This window comes from Aristolochia californica, unplaced genomic scaffold, assembly GCF_029961685.1.
Source record: "Aristolochia californica isolate CCGP_79_NKW_82.1479 unplaced genomic scaffold, dmAriCali1.0.hap1 SCAF_9, whole genome shotgun sequence".
In the NCBI taxonomy this organism is placed as follows: Eukaryota; Viridiplantae; Streptophyta; class Magnoliopsida; order Piperales; family Aristolochiaceae; genus Aristolochia; species Aristolochia californica.
The window spans coordinates 31596076-31610120 of NW_027182290.1; the positions used below are offsets into that span (position 1 = coordinate 31596076).

Here is a 14045-nt window from a genome sequence, read left to right on the forward strand (position 1 = left end):
GATGAATCACTTTCACTAAAAGTGCTTCGTCTCTGCCGGCTCTCACATCAGAACCACTTGCCTTTTAAACACACCGGATTCTTGTTACCGACAAGGACCCCTCATTGGCGCACCCTGGTCATAGGGTCTCCTCATCCCCGCCCACACGCCCACTCTCCTTTTCTTACTTTCTCCCTACGCCTAACCAAATACAGCCGTGCCTAAGAAACTGCAGGCGGGCCCACGAAGCTAAGGTGATCGATGGTCATCGCCACGACCAGATGACGTGACTCTAGGGCTCCACTTTTTTTGGGGTAGGTGTCCTTTAGGGTATGGACAAAAGAGAAAAATGGACACCGGAGAGTCTAATATCCGCGTGTCATCTGGTCCGAAAAGCTAATTAATGTCTGCACTTCCCGTTCCGCCACCGGACAACCTGCGCACTTTGGCGACCCGGTATGCGCGGGTCACCCTGTTTCTCGATCGCGCAGGGTGCACATGATTTTCGGAATTTTGTTACCAACATTTATGTGAACTATTGATGCGACTCGATAATTTTTTATTTTGTAGCAAAATTATTTATAATTCGTTATTTTTCGTGTAATGAATTTCAGGTACACGTTTCATTTTCACGGTTGATTTTATTTAAATGTACCTTTCAATTATCATTAATTAGCTAGTCGATGTCGGTAAGTGTCTCTATAGGTATTTAATTTAATTAAATATCAAATTTATTTTGTCTTTTTATTGTAATTGAACTAACATAAGTCTTCTACGTCTATAGAAATGTTGCCCGTAAATGGATATATGGTATGATTAATGACAAATATTACTTATATTTAAGACAAATAAAATAGATATTTGTTAAATTGGGTCCAAGGGTCTATTCCAAAATGATTAACTAATTTAGAAAACCTCTTTTCCAACTAATAAAAACATTATTTTAGTACTCACTAATCCATATCGAACTGTTCCTTAACACTCACCCTGGCATGTAGACCTTATTTTGTGACTTACAAGTGGATAAGAGTAGGCCGTTTAGATGTAAGCCCTCTTTTGTGGTTTTACAAAGTGGATAATTTAGGTGTAGGCACTTTTTTTTTTTGGCTCTATAAATATAAATAGTTCTTTGGTGCAGGCCCACATATGAGCTCTGATACCATAAAAAATAAGTGATTTGAGGATAAAATGGATTTGTGGAAAAGAGGTAGTTTGATTGTATTGGAATCCGAGCCAAAAAAAGTCCTTCCTACTTCTTTATAATCAGGGTTTATAAGATATAGATATGAAACAGAGTTGAGACAGGATGGGTTTATAAGAACGAATTGGGATTGGGTTTGGGTTTTGGTAAACATGTCCTTGATCCAATATGTGCCATTCCTATAAACAAATGATATAACTATAATTATACGATTTTTTGGATCAATCCATACCTCAGTTTAAGTCAACAATAACTCGTTTTGTTTGTTTGTTTGTTTGCAATTCTCCTTGAACTTTCCCGGGTCTAGAAAGGTGACCCGACTGAACCCGACCCGGATTTCACCAGCTCCAAGTCGGATAAAAATCCGTGTACCACACGACGCGCGCACATAGTAGGGGGGCGGGAGGTCGACTAGTTCCTTTAGCCCTCAGGCATTGCAGACACCGTAATGTTCTGGAGGAAATTCCGCATGTGGGACCCCTAAACGCGCGGCGCACAACGCAAATGTGCAACGAAGTAATCCATGATCCAATGAAAAGAAATGTCAACGCCATTCGCACGTGAGTCCAAGAGGAAAAAGCCAGAAAAGCCTGCAAAATTTTCCAAATCGAAACTACTATTCTCCGGGGAAAAAAACGCCGCTTCCCTTCGTCTTCCTCTCATCATCAGCGCCGAATAAAATACTCTCTACCTTCAGGGACTGAATCACCGCAAACCGAAACAGATTCTTACTCGGATTCGACCGGTATATCGGATTGCAGTGCTGCCGCCGCGTGGATGCCAACTGCTTAGTATCTTTCCAGCGACCAGCGGAGGGCGAGAACAGTCGGCTCTGCTGTCATTCCGCTGACAGTTGTTGGACGTCTGGAGGAACCTGAAGAGTGAAGACTACACTGTTACGAGAAGGTGCGGAGCCTGGATCTAGATTTCGTAGGGGTTTGTGGCGAGGAGTTATTGGAGATTTTTCTTTTTGTGACTAAGATAGATAAATATTTTTTTCAACGAAACAGGAACAGTTCGAAGAATCGGGGTTCTTAGTAGATTTGAAATTGAGTTTGTTTTTGGCCTCAATTGACTATTTTCCTAGTCGTTCTTTTTTTCTTTGATTGATTTTTTACGCGATTTTGGAAAGAGTTGAAAATTCGGTGGAGGATTCTCTGGATACTGGAGAATTCGGATAAAAGATATTTCATATGCCGGGCGAGATGCTATGTCGTCCTTTTTAGGACAGATTCTTTCGAGTTTCCTGTGCACTTTGAATGTTCTCTTTGTCAAAAAAAATTCTGTTTTTGTAAGTTGGAACCGAAGGACTCTGTTTTCAATGAAAGAATCATCAATCTCGGAAAGAACCATTGAGAACTCTTGCTTGCGAAAAATTGCTCCGGTCATCGAATGAATGGATTTTGATTTGATTTTCTCCGTCGTTGCTGCTACAGCAGTGTGTTTCAAACTGTAGACTGAGATTGGCAAACTGCTTAGCAGATAACTTGCTGAACTTTTATGATGTAGAAATTGTTTGCCAGAGGTTATTTACCTTGTTCAGTTACGATTTTTTTCATTTTTGAAGGACATCAATTCTATCTCTAAATTATGATTTTCTGATAGACTTAGAGAATATATAATCTTTTACAGTTTGGCATTTCTTTTTCCCTCCGCGAACCGTTCTAAGTTGCTACTATGAGAAATAATTCCGGCCACCGATGTCTTGGTAAGACATGGGAAGTTTCAACTCTAGTAGTAGGTATTCTGCAACCATTGCAGCTGTCGATACGGCGCTCCAGTATTTATTGCATCCAACGGATATTTAATACCGCTCCTTTATCAGGAGCTCTCTGCTCTGGAGGAGAGAGTGATGGTTTCTGAAAATAAATGCCCTCCCACATGACATTATGATATCGTAGGGTTTGTTACTTGGTTTTAATGCGAACCCTCCCTTCATCTTCATTTTTCTTGGTCTTCATTGCTTCTTGTTTCTCGGTTGATATCACCGGCAACGTTGCTTCAAATAATCATTTTTCCAATAATTTAAGTGGGTCTTTGAGGATTTGAGGTTGTTGGTGGGTTCTCAAGTTCTCACATATTTTTTTTTTTCTGAAAAGTAGTTTTTACATTTTTTTTTTTAGTTTTTACATACTTTTTTTTAAGTAGTTTTTACATGCATTTCAGAAGAAATAAAGTGAAAAAAGAACAAAGCATAACAGATTGACTTCTGACGTCAATGACCATGTTGGTTCTTTTATCTTCTCTAATCCCTTCCTTTCCTCTCTGTTGCAGAAGAGGCGACACAGTGCATCTTTGGTGATTAAATGAAAGGTTAGTCTTGTTTACTTTATGGATTACTTCATTCTGTTTTTGTTTTTTTTTTTTTTTTTTTTTTGGTTCTTTGTCTTGATCCAGTACTTTAGATCTCCAATTTCTTTGTACTGTTTTGGATTTATTACAACGACCTTTTTGGTTTGATATGTATATTCTCTATTTTAGCTTTAGTTTCTGAAGTCGTATTCTTAATATTATTGAATTTAAATACTTGTAATCAGAAGCTCAGGAGGAAGTTGATGGAAGTAAACTTCCTTGTTTCATATTCCCAGAGGGACTAAAACGGACTAGTCTTTTCCATTTTCATGCATTACTGAGAAAAAAAACTGATTTTTTGGATGGTGACATAAAGATAGGTGGAAGCCAAGCGAAACAACTTGAGGTTTGAGATTTGTCAAGAATACATGATGGGAAATAGGACTAGAAGGCCTTATACGATGCGGTCTTGCCTTTCAATTTCCTGATCAGTCTTGCTGTTACTCTTAACTGAATGAGTGCAGTCATATTTGATTCGTATTTTTCCAGTTTAAGATGATTTTCCTCTCTCATTGACTAGATGGTCCTATGGTTTGCAGACTTTTCTTTCTATCTTTTTGGTGCTTGATTCTATAACTTTTCAACGACCTCTGGTCCTCAAAGACAGCGTCCCTGGTTATTTTTGGGGGTCAAGTTACTTGATCTCTGCCCTATATTAAGCATTTCATTGTCTCAATAAAGTTCAGCTTAGATCAACCACTGTGCTTATAGTTGGCAATAGTAATTTCATTAAGCAAGATTCTGATGAAGGCAATAATACCCAGCAAGAAAGGATTGGGTGGTTTGAATGGCCTAGAACAAATTGCCTATCATTTTAGCCTCCATATCCCCAGTGTGACAAGGGCTCCAACTTGCTGTTGTGCCTCTTTCTTTATTGTTTCAGATATTCTATCTATCGGTTTTATGTCATTAATCATGACTGCAACAAGATTCATTCGTTTCTTGGTAGACACCACAAATTGCCTGTTCTGGAGTTTTTTCCCTCTTTTAATCCCAATAGGGCAGTTGTTTGTTTGAATTTGCTGCAACAGTACTGATTTTAAGTGGTGTAAAAGACAAGAGGATCACATATCTGTGTTGATTTATTGAACTGGGAATTACTTTTCTGGGGACTTACAAACACTGAGGGTCCTGCTTTTATCATCTAATGTGCTGGACATGATGAACCATGAGCAGGCACTTCAGATTACTGGTCCTAGCTCCAGTATTGGATAGTTCCTGACAGGTGATTTTTTTTTCAACAGGTGTTTTGTCCTGGTGACCTCAATTTGTTCAGTGGTTTGAACTTGTTGTATTACTGTCTGCCCTTCACTGAGCAGTATTTTTTTTTCTTTCCATCTTAACATAGAACAATGAAACTAGGTAATATTTCTGTTTTTCATTCACAACGTTTCCTTAAGTTACATCCTTTTATTTTTAATAGTATTTTATTTTTTGTTATTTTTCGTATTGAAAGTGTAGCTATGTTACTGACTTTGAGTATTGTTAATTCATGCAAGGTCAGCTACTTGATTGTCACCTGTTGGTTGTTCTTTTACATAACTTTCTCTACATCCTTGAGAGATCTTTTAAGAATAGGCTGTTTTAAGGCCACAACAGCTCCAACTGAGCTTTATAGTAGAACAACAGCATCACAGCAAAACATAAAAAGCCTTTACAGTACATATGGAATATGTTATCATTGCAAATAATTAACTACTTGGTGGAGTGGGTGACAGCCCTTCTAGTGCCTTAGTTGTCCTCGAATCATGTCGAATGTTCCATTTAGAAGTCCACAAAGTTCAATGGACTGCTTGCACTATTTCAATTGATAACTTTGGGTGAGGAGGATGATTCCATAGTCGGAATAAGTAGTTTTCCTGGTTGCCTGTCTCGAATCAGTAGTTTTCCTGGTTAACGGTCTCTGTTTATTATCAAGTTTAGCTTCTATTATAAGATGTTATTTTTGGCTTTATTACTTTTTCATTGTGATGCAGTGTCAGTTATAGCTTCTCTTGGCTCTATAGTTTTGTCTATACATTTAGTATTTCCCTCTTGTCTATTAAAAAAAAAAGGCACATCTCTCTTGCATGCTTTGGGCCTCCGTATGCAGTATACTGATATCCAGCAAGCTTTTGTTTATTATGTGCCTATTCCATCCTATACAAGTTTGGTTGTCAATGCTTTTGTGAGGAATGTGACTATCATTTAAGTTGTGCACAAACTTGTGTCATCTGTTTCTCTCTCTCTCTGATGCCTTTTGTAATGTTTTTCTTTGGCAGATTGTGAACCTGTGCATGGCCATTCTTCTCCTAATATTCCTAAGACCATTGAATATGAAAACACATCTTCTGCCACAGAACGGTTAAAGGAAGATAATGGGCTTGAAAGTAAGGAAAAAAGTGGAGTAACATCTATTTTAGAAAGTCATAACAGGGGAATACCAACAGAAGTATCAGATACCGAGGTCAGACATACAGCAGCCGGATATTGTACAGACGTGGGAAATTCAATTAGCAAAAGCAGCAGTAATGTGGCTTGTGATACGATCCCACCATATCCTATTCTCTCTAGGGAAATCGAGTTATCTGAAAAAGAAACAGAGATATATACCGATAAAACAGTCACAGAAATAGAGCTTCCAGAGCTGCTTCTCTGTTTTAAAGAGAGTGGTTATCATGTAGTCAAAGACATCTGTGTCGACGAGGGAGTACCTTCCTTAGACAAAATTCTTTTAGAGAATGACGACATGGATTATGTGAGTTTTGCACACTTTTTGCACTCAAATGTGAAAGAAAAATATGATCTGTCTAATGCAGAGGACAACTCAGATGACTCACAAAAATTTCTGGTTTCTGATTCTCCATTTATTTCTGAAGATCAGAAAGCTGCTAGCCTAAAATGTCCTGATATATTGCTTGAGGGAGTCGATGGTCATTTGAAGTCTGAACACAAAATCATGGATGATGCGCAGGCAGGCATGATCATGACTAACAAATTGGCTGAATTACAAGAAACGGAAGCGGACTTGTGTACTGATTTATCCCAAGTTGATGGAAATGGAGATTGGCGCTTGACCCTTCCGGTACCTAGTCATATGGTAAATGTCCCTTGTTTTTTTTTTACTTGTTTCTCTAAAAATCTGGTACTTCACACGAGTTGATTAATCCTATTCAGGTAGCATATAGTTAATGTTACTTTGGAGCATTGATTTAGAATGTTGGGCTTTATCCACATCGAGAAACAAATTTGAGCTCAGACAGGAACCAGAGCACCAGTCTTAAGGATGGGGTGCTGTCAACAGTTACATTACCTGCTTGTCCTTCATTATAGAACTGAAATTCCCGGTGTTGACTCTGTGGCACATTCTGGTGCAAGCCCAGAAGTCATGTAAAAAGAGCAAAAAAAAAAAAAAAAAAAAAAGAGGGACTCGTATGCTCTTCTGTACTGCAAAACTTTATTCCATAGATATTGTAAAGAATTTTGAATCCATGATATGGTTAGGAATGCACCTCATCCTCTCATTATAATGATCATGATAAAATCTAAAATTTTATGGGCCTCAACTCCTCAGCATTGGCATGTCTCTATTTATCATTTTTTAGCTTTCCATTTTATTGTATTTCTAATTATATGAACCAAAGAGTACAAGGAAGTACATCACCTGGCAGACTTATTTATGCACTTTGTGGTTGGTATGCTATTATTAATTTTCATGGCATCATGAAAGGTGATAGATTGTAATGGATTTAAGATCACAGGATGCAAATGACCAGGGGAACCAATCAACTTCAGCTGGAACGTTTCCAAAAGAGTTTGACAATGATGGGTGTGTTATAGAGAATGTCATTGACAATGAACTTGAGCAAGGAAACATCACTCAAAAACCTGAGTCTTCAGCACCAGAGACTAGTGGCAGAGTAGATGTATTGGAGAACGCAGGCCATCATCTGTCCTCTGAGCGTAGTCTGAGCCCCTGTGGGCTTGAAGATGATGCAGTCCTGGACAGTCTTACCGGTTCAACTCGTAGTTTTTTTATTCAGCACGGTCTTGGAGAGTCGAGTTTTTCTGGGGCTCATTCTCTCCCTAGTTCTGTAGCACACTCAGGACATATCCCATATTCTGGAAGCATTTCTCTTCGGTCAGATAGCAGCACTGCAAGTGCACGTTCGTTTGCTTTCCCAATGTAAGTGATTTTTCTTTTACCAAATATTACTTGTTACATCTGTACCAGTATTTTCTGTTAAGAGAATCTGTCCTCTGAGAAATTAGCTGCCTGGTTTCACTATAAATGGGTTTATACAAGTTAATGTAACTAGTCAACTAGCCTGACTATCTGATCTTCATGCTGTTTAACTAGTACCTGTTGCTCAAGCTGCAACTATTCCTCCAGCTAAGAGATGTTTTGAGCATGTTACAATTACGGTTAGACCCTTCGATAGCTGGATCTTGTGTTACTTGCATGATTCCAGGGTCCCTCCTCCATTTACACTTCAGAGGGCGTTAATCGTATTAACTGATCTTCTTTGTGGAATTATCAAAATTTTACATTTGAGCTTCTATGTCAATCAAATTTGCCCTGCATGTCAGTGGATATCTCATTTTTTTAGTTCATACGTTTACTGAGAACTCATCTCAGTATTAACATTATTGCATTCCACATGTTACTTAACAATATGGGAGGCACTTAGGGTCATATTCACTTGCTAAAGATGATTTTTGTATGTTTGAGATAACGGGCATTCAAGTGATATGTCACTGGTAATAGATATTTGAGCATTGTGCTGGATTGTGATAGTTGGTTTGTGCAGATTGCATTCCGAGTGGAATAGCAGCCCAGTGAGGATGGCGAAAGCCGATCGGAGGCATTTAAGGAAACATCGTGGTTGGAGGGTGGCTTTCTTCTGCTGTAGATTCTGAGAGGTATCCCTAGTCCTGATGTTATTGGCCATATAGCATCTCTTGTCTGCTCTTGTTTGTTTTTATGGTCCATCGCGTTCAGAGTTATTTTGCTCAGAGTCATATTGTTTGAAGCTTGTAAGTTGAAATGTAGGTAATATATCATTGCTATTATATTTTAAAAATTAATATAGTTATCTGTTAGGACGAAGACCGTAATCCAAGCATGATAAACCCTTAATCCGAGGGTATAATCACCATGAAACATACAAACCACATAGAAAACGCAATATAGGCATAATAACAGTAAATCAACAGCAAAACACAAGAGGCAACGATCTTACGTGGTTTGGCGATAGCCTACATCTACGGGAGGAGATGAAAATCCACTAATCGGAAAAGGGTTGAAGCTTTGCGGCTTTTAACATACAAAATCGAGCTCCTACACAAGGTCAAGCTCCGATTTCTCCCTCTACGAACCCCCTCTTTCTCTGCGCAAAGAATCCCCCGAAAAACCTCGTCGTCCCGACCTTTCTCTTCCTCAAAACCCCCAAATCAGAGAACTCCCGATTTAATTCCGTAATCAGGTCCCGACGCGGATCTGAACCGGGTAATCGGATCGGGTCTGGTAATCGGATTCAAGACACCCGATTAACAAATCTCCACCTTGGCTTGAATTCGATTACTTATCTCTGAAAAACTGAACCTGTCTGGCGCCTTCTCCACCTTGCCTCCTAGGGTATCTAAATTGAGTAGCATCACTACCTTTGACCCCTTCACGGTAGTTAGAGGGCTCTGGAAATTGAACGACCTCTCACAACAACGACTCCCTACTGCCTCTCCTAATAACACGTGGAAAACCTCACTGCAATCTTTGCCTGCAACCACTGTTGCCTCTGCCTACAACCACTGTTGCCTCTACCTCTGCCTGCAGTCGCTGGAAGACTTCTCTGCTACAATGACTCCCTCTGGAATCAATGACTCTCAGTCCTCTGGTAATAGCGAGTCTCCACAAACTCCAGCCTCTGGCAACGGCGAGTCTCCACGACTCTAGCCTCTAGGCAACGACGAGTCTCCATGACTCCAGCCTCTGGCAACTGCGAGTCTCCACGACTCCAGCCTCTGGCACTTGCTAGTCTCCACGACTCCAGCCTTTGGCAACTGCGAGTCTCCACGACTCCAGACTCCGGGCAACATCGAGTCTCCACAATGTTTCCAACAGACCGGTCTCTGCCACAGGTAATGCATAAGCGACCATGTCGGCATAGCCATACTTATCACCCTCAAACTCCACCTGCTCACTGATATGCCCTAACCGAATATTCCACAGACTAATTGTGTCAAAAAACTGAATTTGAAGATAAGGAACCTATTGCAGTACCTATGACTGTACTGCCTTGAAGCACATAAAAGGTTACCAACCTTTTTCCCTTTTATCACAACCAGTGTCCCTATACAGACCTCCAAAAAACTCCACCTTCAGCTGTATATCTACAACCAAGGTAATCAAGAGAACCTAGAGAAAACAAAACAAAAAATTGGTACATGCCGAACTTCTTACAAAATTCTCACTATACCACCATACACCTTGATCTGAGCCGTTCCAATCCCAAACAGTTTTACTGAGCAAAAATCTCCATCAAAACTGTACCACCATCTACCGACTGATATGGAGCAGAAAATTCCTAGATAGGACACATATAGTAGGAACGACTCGAATCAAGTATCCACTCACCCTGTGAGTGTGCAACCCTCAACTGTGAGAACATATTCTGAACCATCAGAATTATCTTCAGCAAACCCAGTAACCTCTTCCTTTTCTTTTCTTTTCTCCCTCTCTTTCAATTTTGGACCGTCTCTTGCAAAATGACCTGGTTGATGACAATAATAGCACTTGCCCCCTTTCCCCTTTGACTTCAACCTAGAACGGCCACTGCCTCTAGAATCCTTCTCCTTCATTCCCCCTCGAACAAATAGACATTCCACTTGCTCCTCGCTCCCACTGGTAGATACCTTCTTCCTCAACTCGTGAGAGTATAACGATGCATTAACATCCTCCATAGAGATGGTATCGTGCCCATGGAGCATAGTCGTAACGAAGTGCTCATAGGATGGGGGTAAAGAGCACAGCACAATCAGTGCTTGATCCTCATCTTCCACGGTAACATCTATATTTCTCAAATCCATAATATTCTTGTTGAACTCGTTAAGATAGTCTTTGAGAGATGCACCTTCCTTCATTCGAAGAGTGTAAAGTCGTTGCTTCAAATACAGGCTATTCGTGAGAGATTTAGTCATACAAATACTCTCCAACTTCAACCACAAACTAGCTGCTGTCATCTCATCTGCAACTTCCCGCAAAACCTCATCGGTCAAACACAACTGAATGGAATTGAGAGATTTGATGTCAAAATCCTCCTTGGCTTCTTCTGACATCGTAGCTGGAAGCTTATCCTTTCCATTCAATGCTCTGTGGAGTCCTTGCTGTACTAACATGGCACGCATCTTCACGCGCCACAAACTGAAACTCATCTGCCCATCAAATCTCTCTAAAATATACCTCATAGTCATAATTACCAAAATACCCTCGATCACAAAAAATGCTCAGATTTCTTAAATCTTCTCTCTGACCTCTCTCATAAACGAAATTTCTTCTCTCTCGTCGCTTCCAGAATCCAACACCGAACAATGCCAAAAAACAAAAACAAAAATTCTTTTTCTTCCCCTCGGCATTGTCAGACACCACCCAGTGCAAAAAAAAAAAAAAAATTTCTTCCTCCTCGGCAATGTCAGACACCACCAACCAGTGCCATTTTTTTTTTTAAATTTCTTCCTCGTCGGGCACTGACAGACACCACGAACAGTGCCCAAAATTTATTTTTTTCTCTTCTCCTTTCGGCACTTCCAGAAACTACCAAATGGAAGCTCGGGATAGAGATCTCTTCCCGTCAACGGAAACAGAGAGAAACGAACGGAATTCTGGCGCCGACGCCGGAAAACCTCGCTCTGATACCACTTGTTAGGACGAAGACCGTAATCCGAGCATAATAAACCCTTAATCCGAGGGTATAATCACCACGAAGCATACAAACCACATAGAAAACGCAATATAGGCATAATAACAGTAAATCAACAGCAAAACACGAGAGGCAACGATCTTACGTGGTTCGGCGACAATCTACATCCATGGGAGGAGACGAAAATCCACTAATCGGAAAAGGGGTGAAGCTTTGTGGCTTCTAGCGTACAAAATCGAGCTCCTACACAAGGTCAAACTCCGATTTCTCCCTCTACGAACTCCCTCTTTCTCTGCGCAGAGAATCCCCCGAAAAACCTCATTGTCCCGACCTTTCTCCTCCCCAAAACTCCCAAATCAGAGAACTCCCGATTTAATTTCGTAATCAGGTCCCAACGCGGATCGAATCGGGTAATCGGTTCGGGTCTTGTAATCGGATTGAAGACACCCGATTAACATTATCTAATCTAAATATCTAACTAATCACTCGTTTGCGCTGAAATCATTATTATGATTCTTGCAGTGTCCACTCTCCTGTCACCTGTGCATTTTGTTCTCGTGGCGCGGCATGGACATTTATTGTGTCTTAGCCATTTCCTGCATGAGTTGGATCTAATTAGGAATCTTTTGTATGTTGTGGAAAAATGCACTCGAAACACAATTCTAACATCTCCAGTGCGAATTTGGTTTATGAAATGATTAGATGAAAAATTGAATCGAAAACGAAGACACAATCATTATAATCTTAAATTATCTGACAATATTTTCAAACTTAAATACCGTACAAGTTATTTGAGGTCCCAAATGCTGCATCCAGATACGGGGTTAGTCCAGAATGAACTTGAATTGAAGTGAAAAATTGAATTGAACTTAAATGAATTAATTTAATTTTAACTCAGCCTTGGGTGTTAGTGCAGACGAATTCGAGTGCACTGGAAAATGGATTCCAGTATTAGTGCCCCTGAATAAAAAGTATGATATAAACAAGAGAATGAGTAACCTTTTATAATATACTTAAATAAAACATATACTTAAACAGATAATTAACTAAAATAAACATGGTTCCTACACTTATAAGTGATTTAACGTGTAATATTAAAATAGGTTAATATCTTAATAACAAAAAATATATTATATTACTTAATGATTATAGTTTATTATAAATAAATACAATAATTACATGTCACTATAATAAATTATTAAAAAATAATAAAAAAGTAAAAAAATTACATAAGTGCATATAATAAATAAATAAATTATTTTGTAATAGCATAAGAAATATTTTAAAATTAAAAATTACTAATTTAATATAGTAATAAATAAATAAATATATTTATCAATAACATAATATATATTTTTATGTATTAATATTTAATAATATATTGTCACAAAATTTAAAACCATTGGTTTGATTAATTATAGCAATGGGATAATTAAACAAAAATAATTTATCAAATATTTATTTTAAAAATATTTTAATTATGACTATTAAATAACTAATTTAATATAGTATTTATAGAATAATTATTTTATAAATAAAAAAATTAAATTATTATTCTTATTACGATGGTTTAATTTTGCCTTAACTTAGGAAAAATTAAACCATCCTCTTCCTCATGGCGCGCGTCGTCTTCCTCAGCGGTGAGCTAGTAGGCCATGGCGATAGAAGCGGTACTTCGATAGTATGCCGAGAATGAGAAGAGAGGAAGACTGAGAGTCATGTGCTCTGCGACGGAGGTCGAGAGGGAGAGGAGAGGGAGGAAGGTTGACGGGAGGGAGGGAGGGAGGGAGGGAGAAGAGAAAAAAAAAAATTGGCCGAAGGATCATGAGGGAGGGGGGGAAGAGCAACGCACGACACGCAATCCAATTGGCTGATTCGCAAAATAGATGGGAAACCAAATTCTTTGATTTTTTGCCTAAGAGAATGAATTGATGTAATTTAACTTTAATTCAATTTATTTTAATACTAATAATATTATTTAATGAACTAAATAATACAAGGAGAATTCATTCCACTATGGACTAACTAAAACTATAAGGTATATAGCAAAAGACTCATACGAACTCTTGATATTTTAATTGAAAAGGTGAGTTAATGTTGATAACACCAAACAAGTTTCAACCTTATTACGTTCAGTTCACTTTTGCATTTTTTTCTTATAATATTGATCAATATCTACTTGTAAATTCCATTTAAATAGAGAAACTCCTTCATATCCTTAATTACTAATTAGAAGTGGCTTAGTTATAGAAAATTATTAGTTCTTCACTCTTGCTTATTAGATTTCAGCCAAATATTTATTATGAATTTTCTGTATTTTTGTTCCTTTTGGAATCCGATGAAAAATGGCTGATCAGAGTCAAAAAAGTAGAAGAAAAAAATTCGATCTTCCATTTTGTTTTTTTTTTTTTTAAAATTAAAATTCAACCGCCATACTGTGTAATAACCAGGATGACAGGAGGACCAATCGAAAGAAAGAGGAACATTAGATTTCCAGATCTGTCTACCCCTCCGATCAACTTTTCTACTACTATAAAAGTGTCAAGTGAAGGGGTTAAGGAAACTACTTAAGAAGCCAACACACGTCGTCGTGTAAAGAAAAGCTATTCCGTATGCAG

General features: G+C 38.6%; 1 protein-coding gene across 2 annotated transcripts; it reads left to right on the plus strand.

Moving 5' to 3' along the window:
- The first annotated feature begins 1746 nt into the window (after nucleotides 1–1746).
- Nucleotides 1747–8584, plus strand: LOC137941255 (uncharacterized). 2 transcript variants are annotated; one of them, XM_068786581.1, is made up of 6 exons: nucleotides 1747–2086; nucleotides 3455–3493; nucleotides 4777–4894; nucleotides 5794–6611; nucleotides 7273–7697; nucleotides 8323–8584. In XM_068786581.1, the coding sequence occupies exons 3-6, from the start codon at nucleotides 4885–4887 to the stop codon at nucleotides 8429–8431; spliced, it is 1362 nt and encodes a 453-aa protein (XP_068642682.1). In that variant the 5' UTR covers nucleotides 1747–2086; nucleotides 3455–3493; nucleotides 4777–4884; the 3' UTR covers nucleotides 8432–8584. The 2 variants fall into 2 exon arrangements, with proteins under 2 accessions (XP_068642682.1, XP_068642683.1); XM_068786582.1 differs by lacking the exon at nucleotides 4777–4894.
- Nucleotides 8585–14045: the final 5461 nt, after the last annotated feature.